Below are 14,221 nucleotides of genomic sequence, written 5' to 3'. Positions count from 1 at the left end.
CTACAGCCTTAGTCCGCACAATTGCTTACAATATCTTTCAACTTAGTCTTTCTCTAGGAACGTATCTATAATACCTAAATAGTTGATCCCCACTATCTTATTTCTCTTGACATGCAACATGTCCACCTCAGCAACAGTGCCATCTCAGCAATTATTTTATTTTTCATTTTGTCAACAAATTGTATTCAACTCTGGTCACCCTTTCGTCTTCCCGTGGCTGATGCGTTAGTGTAGAAGCCCATCCAAAACAATAAGATATGCATCAGGGCCGCCGGCTCGCGATGTCCACGTAGGATTTGGACGGTTGCGCGAGGAGATGAGAACAGGCGCGCGATTGGCTTCGTCGCTGCCCCACCGCACTGGTTGTTTCTTTCGTCCAGAAGAAAGAGAGAGGAAGGAGGTCGCCAGATACGCCCGCCCCGCTCCAACCCTCTTCTCCTCCTCACGTACGACACCTCCTTTCTCCTCCCTCTCCCCTTCTCTCTCAGACCCACTGGCGGCGGAGACTGGAGGCAGAACACTGCACGCGCCGGCCGGCGAGGAGGAGCTGCGCTGTCGCCGGCGCACCAACTGCGTCTACTGCCTCGCCTCCCCGTTGACCTACAAGAAGGTACCCCTGCACCTTCCTCCCACTTCTCGAATCCACTCGTCCATTCATCCATCCACCCATCCATCCTCTCTGCTTCCTGGATAGTTGGATAATATGTTGAGGGGATTCGGCCTCTCTCTCCCTGAGTTGATGCGCTGACGAACGGCAGGGCAGTCCATTCGGTTCCGATCTGACCGGGGGCCTCCTTATCCTCTTGTCTACGATTCGAGCTGCGCTCTTGCGTGGGCACAATTTCGTCTTGGTTTCTGTCGAGCAACCGAGATCTGATGTGCTCTGCTCTGCTCGGTGCTGGAAGAAGAATTTTGTTTTTCAAGAGAACAATAAGCTTCGAGAGGAACTGTTTCGTGGGTTATACCTGTTTATGCAAACATGGTTTTACTTGTTTCATTAATTGACCCTACCTGTAAGCATTAGATTCATTAGCACCGTACAATATAGTTCGGAGAGCCCTGAGATGTCTGTTTATTCAGAGGACACACTTGATAGGCGCAGATTCAGAAAAAAAAAACAACCGATAGATAGGGAGGTGCCTTGCATATTTATAAACTAATTTGAGATTGCCATTTATATTTGGCTGCTAAATTCTTTTCTGCAGGTATATTCCCACATTGAACTGAATTATTGCTATATTCGGTTGATTCAGACATATTGTATCTTCAATGGCTTTCACTGCTGGGCAAAATCAAGCGATGGAAGGTAATATTTTTCAGTGACACTGAAGCACATTTATACTGTTATATGATGCCTCATTTTTTTCTTATCTGAATGTGTTCGCGTTCAGAAAATTATTTTTGTTGTTGTTACTTTTTGAGGCATATAACAGGAGAAAGCTCTGTTGTTGAAAATCCATTAAGGAGATGGAAGATAAAATTATTTGCAATCAAATCTGATTGGCATACAAGTGAATGCCAATATTATGCTAGATGTTTGAATAGTTTAGTGTCCAGTATATGAAGCGGTGAAGTGAGAGCATGTAGTAAAGGTAGGGTAGGTATAATTTTAGCTCAATTTGTGTGTGAAACATCCTAGCAATTACTCATTGATATATTTAGGATGTGCCTTTAGCTGCTGAGACCTGAAAATTAGAAAGCTGACAGTTTATTTGTATTAATTTGTCTGTTACCATTTCCTGGAATTTCTTACCTTTTTAATAGGTATTATACTTTACAGATCCATGGTACATTGTGGTGTTATCTGCTACTGATTTACAGGCCTTGTGGTTGTCGTTCCCATGGCTGTACCGTTCACGTTTATGCAGGGTGAGCTCTCTTCTGTTCGTCTATTTACTTTGTCGTTCCTGGGAAAACACCATTAATGAGAATATATTTCCTGTGCAAACTTCTTCTAATTCTTATAAGTAATTTTGAGAGCACACCAGTACACAATTAACATGCCCTCTAGAGTAGAAAAGCATCCTTCATGTTGTAACACAAACAAAATATTAGTGATCTGACAGTAGCACAGTTTTGCTGTTGAGTTATTTAATTTAGATGATTGCTGCTATATAACCTGACTGCCAAATTCTCTAGCATTTTCTGCTTTTAGATAAATTAAGAACCAAGTTACACCATTTTATTTACTTTATTGTTCGGATTATATGCAGGAATTTTGGTGTGGATTATAGATTATAAAGTTACTCTTAGTTTGTCAGCTTTGTTGATCCTAATTTATGATGTTCACCGAGGATTATAGATAACTTTGCTCAGTCGTGGATCATGGTACCGTCACCTGTTGTCGACATTTCCTCTTTCAGATTTGATGTTAGCTTGTACAAGATGCTGGGTTGTGGTTAGATGTTATGGTTTCTCTGCTATTTAGAAATTACACTTAACACTCATAAAGTACACTGATCTGAGCCTAACCTGAAATATTTAATCCGGCAGGTTTAAAGTTTGATGTAGGATGGGCACACAAGTTTGATGTTTGCAGTTACAGATTTTTGTCAAAGCCCGCTGAAACGAAGTTTAGTTCAGCAGACCATGTATGTTGGAAGAAAGCAAATTTCTTGCCTTCTGAATCCTCCGTAGCCATAATATTTTATTTCAGACCGAATTGTCCCAGCTCAGTGTATCTCAGCGAAGTAGCGGGTTCATGCAAGGCCTGGCCGACGGCAACGACTTTAGGGGCTGTCGTGCTTTGCATACTTCATCTAGGTAAATTGTGCTAGCTTTCAGATTATTCATTTTCGTTTTACCCTGTCAAAGATCTTCTCAGATTAGTTAACCAAGCTATGTAATGATGGTGTTGTGATTCCGGGGGCTCTGTTGGAGGATCAGCTTTGGTTCAGAGGCAGGTTTTGGGCATACCGCAGCACAAGCAGAGGCATATCTCAGTCGATGCTACTGCAGTTGATGATGCCCTGAAGCTTTCTTCAGTAACTGGTATGACCTGACGTCGGTGTGGTTTTGTGTTCAGAGAAGATGAGCTGTTGTATTCTTCTTTCATATAGTTGTTGCAGGTTCTTCCAGATCTAAATCCATAGACAAAGCACTGATTGTTTGCTCTCTTGGGAGTTGTTATAATTTGCACAACTATTTTTTAAGATTCATTTTGCTTACATTTATTTAGTGAAGCTCCTGCAAAAGTCAATATTCATTTAGTATAGCACAATTTTATTGGCAGCTATACGTGGCTTTGCATCCCAAGTTAAATGTTAAGTTTGCTTGACCTTGTGGCCTAGATGGGTATTGTTAAGCATTTTTCCCTAAAAAAGGCAATTCCTTATTCATAGGATATATTGAATTCACTGCACATTGGTACATCGCGTGAAATCTGTAATCAAATGTTACTCGTATTGCATATTGATTGTTTTTGTGCAGGCTTGTACGCTTGATTTTATTTCAAGATTTGTTGGCATTCTTCTTAGATGAGGTAGGGTCTGCATTCTTTTTTTAACAGGAGGGTATATGTATTCTGGACACAGTATGTCCATCTAGCTCTTTCTATATTTGATTTATGAGCAATTGTCTGACTATATTGTTCTTTTCACCCTCCATGCACGTGTTCCGTTGAAGTAGACAACCAGTGGATCAATGTGCCTGCTTTAAGTATAGTGATGAAACTTCACACTTCCCTGCAGATTCAGCGTGCCGCTGTTCTCTAAGGTCGTTGAGTGCTGAGAACAGGCAATATAATTAGGCTTTTAACGAGAAGATGGAGGAGATAAAAACTTTCAGGAAGTGTTTAGGCGAGTTCCATGCCCAAAATAATGTTATGTGAGCAGAGAGTGCAGGCTTGTGCTCTTCTGTTGAAGAGCTTGAGCATGAGGTATGATCAGCCCTTTGATAACTCTACCTCTTCTCATTTGGAATTCTGATTTTTTTTTTTTTGCATTTTCTCCTTTCATTCTTCCTGGATCAAGAGATTGAATCAACACATAAGTCATGAGAGCATATATTTAGACGAGGAGAGGTGACTGGTCAAAGAAATTAAGACCCTTGAAAAAACCAGACCGAGGGTCAGTTCCAATGTTGCTAAGCAAGCTAAAATGGAAGATATAGTGGCTGAGAGAGATGCCATACATGATCAGGTGAAAGTAAGTATCCATGCTACGACTGGCTTTAATTGTGCATTACCTCCTGAATACATAAATATTAGATGCCATTTTGATTGTTACTTCCCATTCAGATCATCATGGATGGACTTTGTCTTTAATTCTGCATTTACCTCCTGAATACATAAATTAGATGCCATTTTGATTGTTACTTTCCATTCAGATCATCATGGATGGACTTTGTCTTTAACTCTACATTCACCTCCTTAATACATAAATATTAGATGCCATTTTAATTGTTACTTCCCATTCAGATCCATCATTTTTTTGAAAGAACATTCAGATCATCATGGATGGACTTTGTCTTTAACTCTGCATTTACCTCCTGAATACGTAAATATTAGATGCCATTTTGATTGTTACTTCCCATTCAGATCATCATACATGGAGTAAAGGAGGGAGAAGCAGCCATGTCTAAGATTAAGGTCCTGGACGATGAGGCGATGGGCGTGGAGAGCTGCTACAAGCTCGCGCAGGCGGCATACGTCAACCTCGCGCTGCACACACTCAAGCACCTGGCGCCCGTCGTCAATGGGCTCCTCGTCCATGATTAGCTGGACAACATGAACCTCGAGGAGGTTGTGAAGGGGAACATCTGTGACGCCGTTCTTTAGGTGCTCGCCCATATCTATGTAATTATCTCTTTATTGCTTCTAAATTAGTGCCAACAGATTAGGTGCTTCTGAGATATCTTCCAAGTTACTGGTAACTACAAAAATTAGACCATATGTTGACTTCTACCTAATCATATCCTATTAATCAAAGAACTTACCCTACCAATCAAAGAGGTCATCGCATTGGCTCACTGTTTAATCAAGATGTGTATGTATGCAATTGTGATCTGTGAGGTCTCCATTTACATGAGAACATAAGACATGAGATATTTACAATAACTCTAGCTCTTTCCCTGCAGATAATAATAATGGTGCAATACTGCATAGGAGGAAGTTGTTTGGGCCTTTTACTGATGGATATATTTCTTACTTTTGATCCTCATCAATAATCTCCAGGTCTTTGGGAGTTTGCTAGCAGTCCTGGTCAGACTTGGACCAGGGACTAGCGTCCTGGATGCCTTGGCATGCTCGGCTCCACCGGTGTTGCAAGCCAGGTGAATACTTCCCCGCTTAGGCCCTTGCTGTTGTTGTATCGAAAGGTTGACTTAACAAAATGATCTATATATAGTTCATCGGATATTGTTGAACATCTTCATATTGTCTAAGAAAAATTGTAATGTAGCGCAACAAACAATGCCCAGATTATATTAGCCATCAAAGATACTTGCCTTCAAAGACTATTTTTAAAAAATACTTTCCCAGATAATTATTCTTTTGCAGAGAGATTGGGCAAGCGCTACTTGTTACGTGCCTGCTAGATATTACACAAGATGTATTTCATTAAGGTCTGCTGACCAATTAATTTTATTGTTCTTATATGAGATGTTGTGGTTGCCTGAATTGTTTTTCAATATACTGAAGCTTAATTACATTCCCTAGATCGGTTGTGAAAGTGGCATCCCGGAATTTATTTGATACTTCGGATTACATTGGATATGGTTGTGCTAACTTGACAAAACAGCGTGGCTTCATTTGTCGCGGTTCTCAGTCTCTCACGGTCTTAGTTGCCTGAATCGCTGGGTTTACATGGTACTACAAATTAGTGTAGCAGATAGTGGTAGATCAGATGAGGTGCCTTTACTCGTCTGCTCCCTTGGAAATGCATGCATATCCATGTTGACGTCTGCTATCTTTGATCTTTATTCTGAATCAGAGATAGTGCCCATATGTATACATATGGCATCTTCATATTATTTTTTATGACAAACTCATCTTTCCACGGCTGGCTCAAGTTCATTTCAGGATCATCAAGCTTCCCGTGTACATCTACCACCCAAGTCATGTGAACGAGCCGATGAAGATACTCAACATTATTTGCTTCAGCTACTTCCTTCGTAACTACAAGGTACATGCAAAAATTAAACCCTGCACAAGCGTACTTTGTTTAGTGATGTAGTGGCTAGCATTATAACATGTAATTTATGTTGAGAATCAATTTTTAAGAGAAGTTGCTGCAGTAGAGATAGCATTAGGCAGTTAAATACAAAACAAGTGCAAGTAGTTCAGCTTAAACAACTAGAATGTGGGGGGTCTCAAAATTTTCCTTGAGAAAAATCTTGATGACGAATGAAAGCAAGACCAACCTCTGCCAACATCTTTTCCCTCAGAAGATTGACAACCAACTAATATACTGATGACATATTTAAATCAACAAATTCTCTCCGTGTGCAATCATTTCATGCATTTGATTTCCCATATGTTGTTCACTCTATTTAAGCTACTTAGTTACAATTCTATGTTTCAAGCTGTGTTCGGCAACCCTCTACTCCTTCGCTAGGGAGCGGAGCTCACGGAGCACCCTGTTAGCAGCTCACCAAAATATAACTGCATGCCGCTCCGCTCCGCAGCGGAGTTGCAGAGCAGAGAGATCCCGAACAGCTCCTTAGTTTCAGTTTATTGTCATTTGTTATGTTACGTTCGGCGGACGAAGAAATGCCAGCTGGCGTGCCTGGCGACCACTCTACCTAGATCGGAGCACGACAAGGTCGCTTGTCGCCCAACACCTCCTCCAGTCGAGATCCGCTGCCACCAACCTCGTGTAGGGAGCTCTTTTTATCTTCCTTTGTATCTCTATGGAGCAGAAGGTTTAAATTTACCAATGTATGGCTCTTGTTTATGTTCCCTATACATGAATGTTCATAAGCAAGACAGGTGCACACGTATAAACACTCAAGAGGTGCACCACTGAAGGACGCAAGGCATGCCGCTCCCAAACCTGGCTTTGTGTATTACCTAGATGGATTAGTGTGCGCGGGCAGTAGAGAAGCTCGGCTCCGTCCTCAGGAGAGGCAAAGGTCGCTCAGCTTGCTCATGAATGTACCATCTCTCTCTATCATATGTACACACAACTAGCTCACGATCTTGGCATCTTCTTAGTTACCTATCTTTTGTTTGTTCATGATCAGTCTGCATTGTTCCATCTCGGTAACCATTAAGTATAGTCCAACATGTTGGAGTGTGCATCTTAAAAAAGATGCATATTACTTAGCAGCAACCAGCACTTATATATTGTATAAAAACGCCTATTATTTTTGTTAATGAAAGGATCAGAAACTATTGGTCGTTGGTCAGTAGATCTTTCTTAAGTTTCAGATGCGGATGAAATGCTTCTTTGTAGATGTATAGTTAAGTTGTGGGCCAATTTTTCTTTTGGTTTTTGCTAACATTTGTAAACCATCAAATAGTGTGGACTCATTTGGCTTCCGCTTGTGTTTTCTTCAGATACTTAAGATGGAGGCCTGCTCGTGGATGCTCCACTGGTTTACTGCAGTTTCAAGGGCTTAGGGAGCGCCTCCTTGTTGACAACCTCTTCCTTGCCAAGCTTGTCATGGAGTGCGTCGTCGAGCCATCAGCAATGTCTGTTTTATTTTGAGAAGCCGTCATTCACCGGATTTAGATAGATCATCCGCGACTGCCACTGCCGCCTGTCGGAGCTGTTAACTCAGCTTTACCCTATTTTGAACTGCGGCTCCACTTTTGGACAGAATGTACGATTATGTATGCCAGTATCAAAAACTGTGTCCCCTTCATTTTGAAGCAGCTAACATACATCTAAATGCATAGTTTAACCAGCTATACAACTGATTGCCACCTCAAACTGAATCTGCTTTCAGCTATATCTGCATGTCTGCCACCAATTAGAAAAAAAAGGCAATCCAAGGGGCGGATACCTACCTAGCACCGCAGAGGGTCCTCCTCAAGAGGCGCGCCCCAGCCCCTAGTAAAGGTGAAGCCCATCGGTTGATCTGCTTGCATGTTACGCTGCCCTATCATCGCTACCTCAATCGATATATATTATTACCCCAAAAAACGCTACCTCCACCGATATGCCACTGTCGCTGTCAACCACCAGCCAAGCACCACCGGCAGGGCCCCTACTACCCACCGCTCTGGCACAAGCCCTTGGGCGCGATCCGGTGCAGCACCCACCACCGCCTCTGGCCGACTAGGATAGAGCTTCTCTGCTGCAGGTCATCGTCAGGTGCGCAGCGGTCAGTGTCAGATACTCCGTCAAGATGAGAAGCTGATGCCTCGGGACAACGCTGCTACCCGCACCATCGATGCGCCCAACCCCGGCCATCTCTATCACGAGTCCACGACTCTGCTGCCAGAAGCAACGAATCCGCCGGCTCTCGAATGACTTCCCCTCGCCCCTGCTAAATTTCAACATTGGAGGGGCATCAATCCCATCCTCTCCAACATCAGTGTGGTGTCTCCTATTACGAATCCATGCATCTCTCACATCAGCCATCAGCTACCTATGCTTGGTCGCCTCCAACACCTCTCGGATCCTGCCCGAGAAGATGAGGATTTAGTTGGTTGCAGAGAGCCAAGAGTGGGGGTGGCTAAGGTATGCTGACTTACCTGGCAGTGTGCAAGCCGGTGCAGACCAATTGACGCGCTCTACCGACGAGGCCGTGGCAGATCGTCGTTGCAGATCGATAGCTGAAGCTGTAGCAAAGGCAACCATAAGGTGCCTTTTTTTCTTCTTCTTTTGCATGTTCAGTTCCCTCAATTATTTATTGCTCCTTCTCTCGCCCTGTTTTCACTCAATTATTTGGTGCGCCTCCTCTCTCCCAATTAGCCTGTTTATTATAGAACAACGCCCTATGACTCAACTCTTGGAGACGTTGTATTGTTATTACATAAGAAGAATTAATTCCTTCTCTGAGTAAGTACTACTGGTGGCAGGTCTATTTTTTATCCTTCAAGATTTTTGTTGGTGTATTTTTTGATCTAGCTCTGGTCGTTCATGCTTTTTTCTCGACCTCCAAATCCTTTAGTTGCCATATTATTTGAGTAGGCTCTACTACTTCATGCATTTTCAATTATTTTTCTTTGCGGATCTGTATGCCTTCATGGTACCGCCTGCTACATGCTCTTCATGGAGCCACGGTCGAGGAAGCAGAGAAAGCGAACATATGCGAGCCGCACCTCTTCCTATTCTCTCACCCATCTTCTTCTTCTACTCTCCCACTCTCGCTTTCCACGAGGGGGGTGGATTTTTGTTGTTTTGTGCCGTGCCACACTAGCACGTTACTGTTACTATAGTTATTTACTTGCTTGCATGTAAAACTTAATTAGTTTTTCCTTTCAGTTACATCATGTTATTACGAGTATATGATATGTACTTATTAAATATGTACTTCTACATGTAGATTTGCCTTCATTAGGTACAAACGGAATGAGGGTCAAGAAAGAATTACATATAAAGAATCATGAAAAAATGATTGGTCATTTATTGGTATCTTCACGTTACTATGAATTGTGTTTATGTAGGATCACCCAAGGATATAATTCTTCATCTTTACCATGCATATTTTCTTCCCTTTTGTCCGATAACATAGAAAAATAAATAGAAATCAAGAATAAGAGATTGTTATGCTACCGCATTCCTGCTGATATTTTTTGAAACACACGCACTTTTGTTGGTGTTTGTTTGAACCTTGCATGTCTCTTAGTAAGATAAATCATGTTTCTATATTTACGAGACATATGGTGATCAAGGGGAATGATGAGAATCATACATCAAGATTTTAGTGGGTAAGCTGTTATCTAAGCTTACAAGTCATAACTCACAACTACTGAAATTTTGGCAAACACCAAGCGTAATTTGCCAATACATACTGCCTACAATATAGCTGTAACATTTGAACCCTTCTTGGTTTACTAGGATGTGTCAAATCAACTATAGTTCGCGTCATCAGTGTAGCCAAGTTATATAGTATGTCCCTTTGTTGATACTTCGGACCATAATTTTTCGGGTAAATGAATGATTTATTCAGTGTGAAGTGTACTATATTATGATAGTTATACCAGCTAATTTTTTGTATTGCCATGTGATAACGGTGTTCTACTACTAAGCATGGTCTGAAGGCATATTACTATATGTGCTTCATGCTTCATACTTTTCCCGAACATAGGTTCCTCAAAAATGTTTTCTTATCTGAACATTTATTTGAAGTAGCATTCAGTTATTTTTGTTTTTAGCATATATTCCCGCAGGGGGTATCATCTAGTTAAAACAAAGAGCTAAAGCGCGAGCTATTAATCCACAACATAATTTGCAAAGACAATTTAGACTATGTTCATGATAATTAAGTTCATCTAATCAAATTATTCAATGAACTCCCACTCAGATAGACATCCCTCTATTCATCTAAGTGATACATGATTCGAATCGACTAGGCCGTGACATCACGTGAGACAGAGTAGTCATCAACGATGAACATCTCCATGTTGATCATATCTACTATACGACTCATATTCGACCTTTCAGTCTCTTGTGTTCCGAGGCCATGTCTGTACATGCTAGGCTCGTCAAGTTAACCTAAGTGTTTTGCATGTGTAAATCTGGCTTACACCTGTTGTATTCGAACGTTAGAATCTATCACACCCAATCATCACGTGGTGCTTCGAAACAATGAACCTTCGCAACGGTGCATAGTTAGGGGGAACACTTTCTTGAAATTTTAGTGAAGGATCATCTTATTTATGCTACCGTCGTTCTAAGCAAATAAGATGTAAACATGACAAACATCACATGCAAATCATAAAGTGACATGATATGGCCAATATCATCTTGCGCCTTTGATCTTCATCTTTGAGGCGCGGCATGAACATCATCATCACCGGCATGACACCATGATCTCCATCATCATATCTCCATCATCATGTCTTCATGAAGTTGCCTCGCCAACTATTACTTCTACTACTATGGCTAACGGTTAGCAATAAAGTAAAGTAATTACATGGCGTTTTCATTGACACGCAGGTCATGAATAAATTAAGACAACTCCTATGGCTCCTGCTGGTTGTCATACTCATCGACATGCAAGTCATGATTCCTATTACAAGAATATGATCAATCTCATACATCACATATATCATTCATCACATTCTTTTGGCCATATCACATCACATACCATACCCTGCAAAAACAAGTTAGACGTCATCTAATTGTTGTTGCATGTTTTACGTGGCTGCTATGGGTTTCTAGCAAGAGCGTTTCTTACCTATGCAAAACCACAACGGTGATATGCCAATTGCTATTTACCCTTCATAAGGACCCTTTTCATCAAATCCGATCCGACTAAAGTGGGAGAGACTGACACCCGCTAGCCACCTTATGCATGAAGTGCATGTCAGTCGGTGGAACCAGTCTCACATAAGCGTACGTGTAAGGTCGGTCCGGGCTGCTTCATCCCACAATGCCGCTGGATCAAGATAAGACTAGTAACGGTAAGCAAATTAAACAAATCATCGCCCACAACTGTAACATCCCAAATTTTCAATTTGGAATATTATACATTAGATCATCATTGCATATCATATTTATTTGCATTTTGGTTGATCCTAGAAATTCTATGCAACTCAAGGACCCTCAGAGAGAGTTGGGGATTTCGTTATTTTCATATTTGGGTTTTCTCAAATTTTGAAAATAGGATCATGTGATTTTATTTAGTTTATCTTCAATTATTTCTATTATAAAAATATGAGAGAGGGAATAAAATGACTTTCCCAAAATAAAGAAATATTGAGGATTTAATAATAAAATCAAATAAGATTTTATTTTGGATTTATTTGCTATTTTAGTTCAATTTAGGAAAAATGCGCGTTTTTCAAAATTGCATTTAGGCCCCAAATAAATGTTCATCCTGTGCGACTTGATTTTAGAAGCCGGCGAAAATTTATTTCGGGATTTTTGGAGTCCGTTTAGTATTCCTTTTGATTGTTTTTCTGTGCATAATAATTTTTTTAAAAAAAGAGCGAACCGACTACGGGCCGTGTTTGGCCCGGACTCCTCAGGGGGGCCTTTATATAGCGCGCCCCGGGACCCGAATCAGCCCAAGCCGCCACCGCCCTAACCCTAAGCCGCGCCCGAGCCCAGCCGCCGCCGTTGTCGCGCAGCCGCCCGCCGCCGCCGGAGCCCCGCCGCCGCCGATGAGGTCGAACCCGCCGTCGCCGTCGTTTTTTTAGAAAAACCGTTCGGTTTTTTTAGATCTGTTTTTAGATAGATCGTTTTTTCGGTTTAGTTAATTAGCGAGCGTTCGCTCATTCGTTTGTTTTAGCGAACATGTTCATCGTTTAGATCCAGATAACGAACGTTCGTTTGTTAATCTGTTCGTCATTTTTCTTTTTCTCGGATTTATTCCACGATTTTTCTGATCACGATTTCTGATTCGATTTTCGTTTTAGTATAACTTTTCGCTCGTTTATCGGAATCAGGCGATTCAAGCGCCTGGAGTTTCGTCTCGAAACCCTCTTTCCGTTTAACCAACTCAAACTAGTTTTTGCCTCTGTAAAATTTGACCTAGATCCAGAATAGTAAACAAAGCTTGTTTCTTTTGCCGTTTGTCTTTCGTTGCTTCGTTCTATTTGGTTCTTTTTGCCAACCGGAGTTATTAAGTTGAACTTTCTGGTTAGATCTCTTATTTGAGTTTTACCTGTGTATTAGTTGAGTACTTATTATATGCTTGTTTGTTTGCGATAGAGTACCCGGAGTGCGCCACTTGCTACTTCGAATCGCTAGGTTTTGCGGATCATCAGCAAGGCAAGTAACACTTTGATCATACCTCCTACTACCCAGTTTTATTGCATTAGATCAATCATCACTCATTGCATGATTAGGATCTAATTAAATTGTGGGTTTTGGGAAGTAGATGAGGTAGTACCTATTACCTGTGTTATTATCAAACCCTTGGGAGTTACTTTTATGTTTGCTTATATTGCCATGCTATGCTAGTAGACGTGGATTGGGTGAGTGTATCCATGATAGATGTGAGATTGTTAAATTAATGGTTTATCTAAGGTGGCAACTTAAACACACATCTGGGTGGATTGAGGCACCTAGGTATTCCAGCGATTGCCTGTTTTTCTTTTGGACCGCCATCCAGGCTCAAAGGGATCATGAGATTATTCATACTAGAAACTTCCGTGTGCAGCCACAAGCTATTATGGGCTCTAGCATAGTTGATTAAGTTGTGCGAACTCTTACAGTGGTAGACTAGCAGATGTAGGGGAAAGTAGGTGTAACGGTCTACCCGATCGTAAGGTGCCAGCGCTTCTGAAAGACTATGTCTCGGTCATCCGTTTCTCAAACACCATAAAGTGCGAGAATCCCAACGGAGGAGATCGAGTCTTGTGGGGAAAAGTGCGCAAACCTCTGCAGAGTGTATAAACTAATCATGGTTAGCCGTGTCCCCGGTTATGGACATCTTGAGTATCTAGTACTTGGATTATCATGTGAAGATCATCATGTTACTCTAATTAATTTGTTGGGTTTTTAATGATGATGTTTAATTGGGATTGAGAGCGTGTCTACACTCTCAATGTTTAACAACCACCATGATAGTTAAATAAAATTTATTCCTTTGCAGTAGGGAAAAATTGGCTTTACGCAAAACTGTAACCATAGAGCTTTCCACCAGCCAAATATGCATGTAGTATAGCCTTATTCTTTCATTGCTCTTTATGTGTTACATTGCCAGCATATTCCATGTGCTGACCCGTTTCGGGCTGCAACGTTCATGTTGCAGACTTTTCCGATGATGGGTAAGGTGCTTTTAGGTCGTGGTTCTATACTCAGTGATGTCGTTGGAGTTGATGAACTCACTTATCTTCCAAACCTTCCGATGTTATCGTTATTAGATGGCCTTATGCCATATTTATTGTAATAAGTTCTCTTTTGAGACACTCGATGTAATAAGTGTGTGATTGCTACTCTGTTATAAATCCTTCAAGTACTGTGTGATGTCAGTATTACTGACTCAGGGATGACACCGGAGCACAGAGATTGGACCGTTTGAGGTCTGGTCGCTGCAAGATGGTATCAGAGCACACGCTGACTGTAGGACACGACCACTAAGCTAAAGCCCTAGATCACTACTCACTCTTCTCATTCTGACTTCTCATCTTTTCTACTCTTTTAGGATGGCGGATGCA

General features: G+C 41.4%; 1 protein-coding gene across 41 annotated transcripts; it reads left to right on the top strand.

The window, feature by feature from the left end:
* The first annotated feature begins 303 nt into the window (after positions 1-303).
* Positions 304-12,785, top strand: LOC123062452 (uncharacterized). Of its 41 annotated transcripts, none has more exons than XR_006429763.1 (13): positions 313-610; positions 1,206-1,306; positions 1,781-1,869; positions 2,214-2,328; positions 2,494-2,591; positions 2,687-2,763; positions 2,887-2,991; positions 3,690-3,877; positions 3,972-4,145; positions 4,538-4,777; positions 5,174-5,271; positions 6,010-6,122; positions 7,499-7,806. XR_006429763.1 is itself a non-coding variant. In XM_044485980.1 (6 exons), exons 1-6 carry the CDS (start codon positions 317-319, stop codon positions 3,441-3,443), a joined length of 726 nt encoding a protein of 241 aa, XP_044341915.1. In that variant the 5' UTR covers positions 304-316; the 3' UTR covers positions 3,444-3,683. The 41 variants fall into 41 exon arrangements, 1 of the variants encoding a protein (XP_044341915.1); XR_006429749.1 differs by having other exon boundaries at positions 2,677-2,763; XR_006429711.1 differs by lacking the exon at positions 2,214-2,328 and adding exons at positions 6,708-6,815; positions 6,921-7,071 and having other exon boundaries at positions 312-610; positions 2,494-2,991.
* The last annotated feature ends 1,436 nt before the right edge of the window (positions 12,786-14,221 follow it).

This window comes from Triticum aestivum, chromosome 1A, assembly GCF_018294505.1.
Source record: "Triticum aestivum cultivar Chinese Spring chromosome 1A, IWGSC CS RefSeq v2.1, whole genome shotgun sequence".
Taxonomy (NCBI): domain Eukaryota; kingdom Viridiplantae; phylum Streptophyta; class Magnoliopsida; order Poales; family Poaceae; genus Triticum; species Triticum aestivum.
Note: the sequence above shows the minus strand (reverse complement) of the source record. Positions and strands in the feature narration are given on the sequence as shown.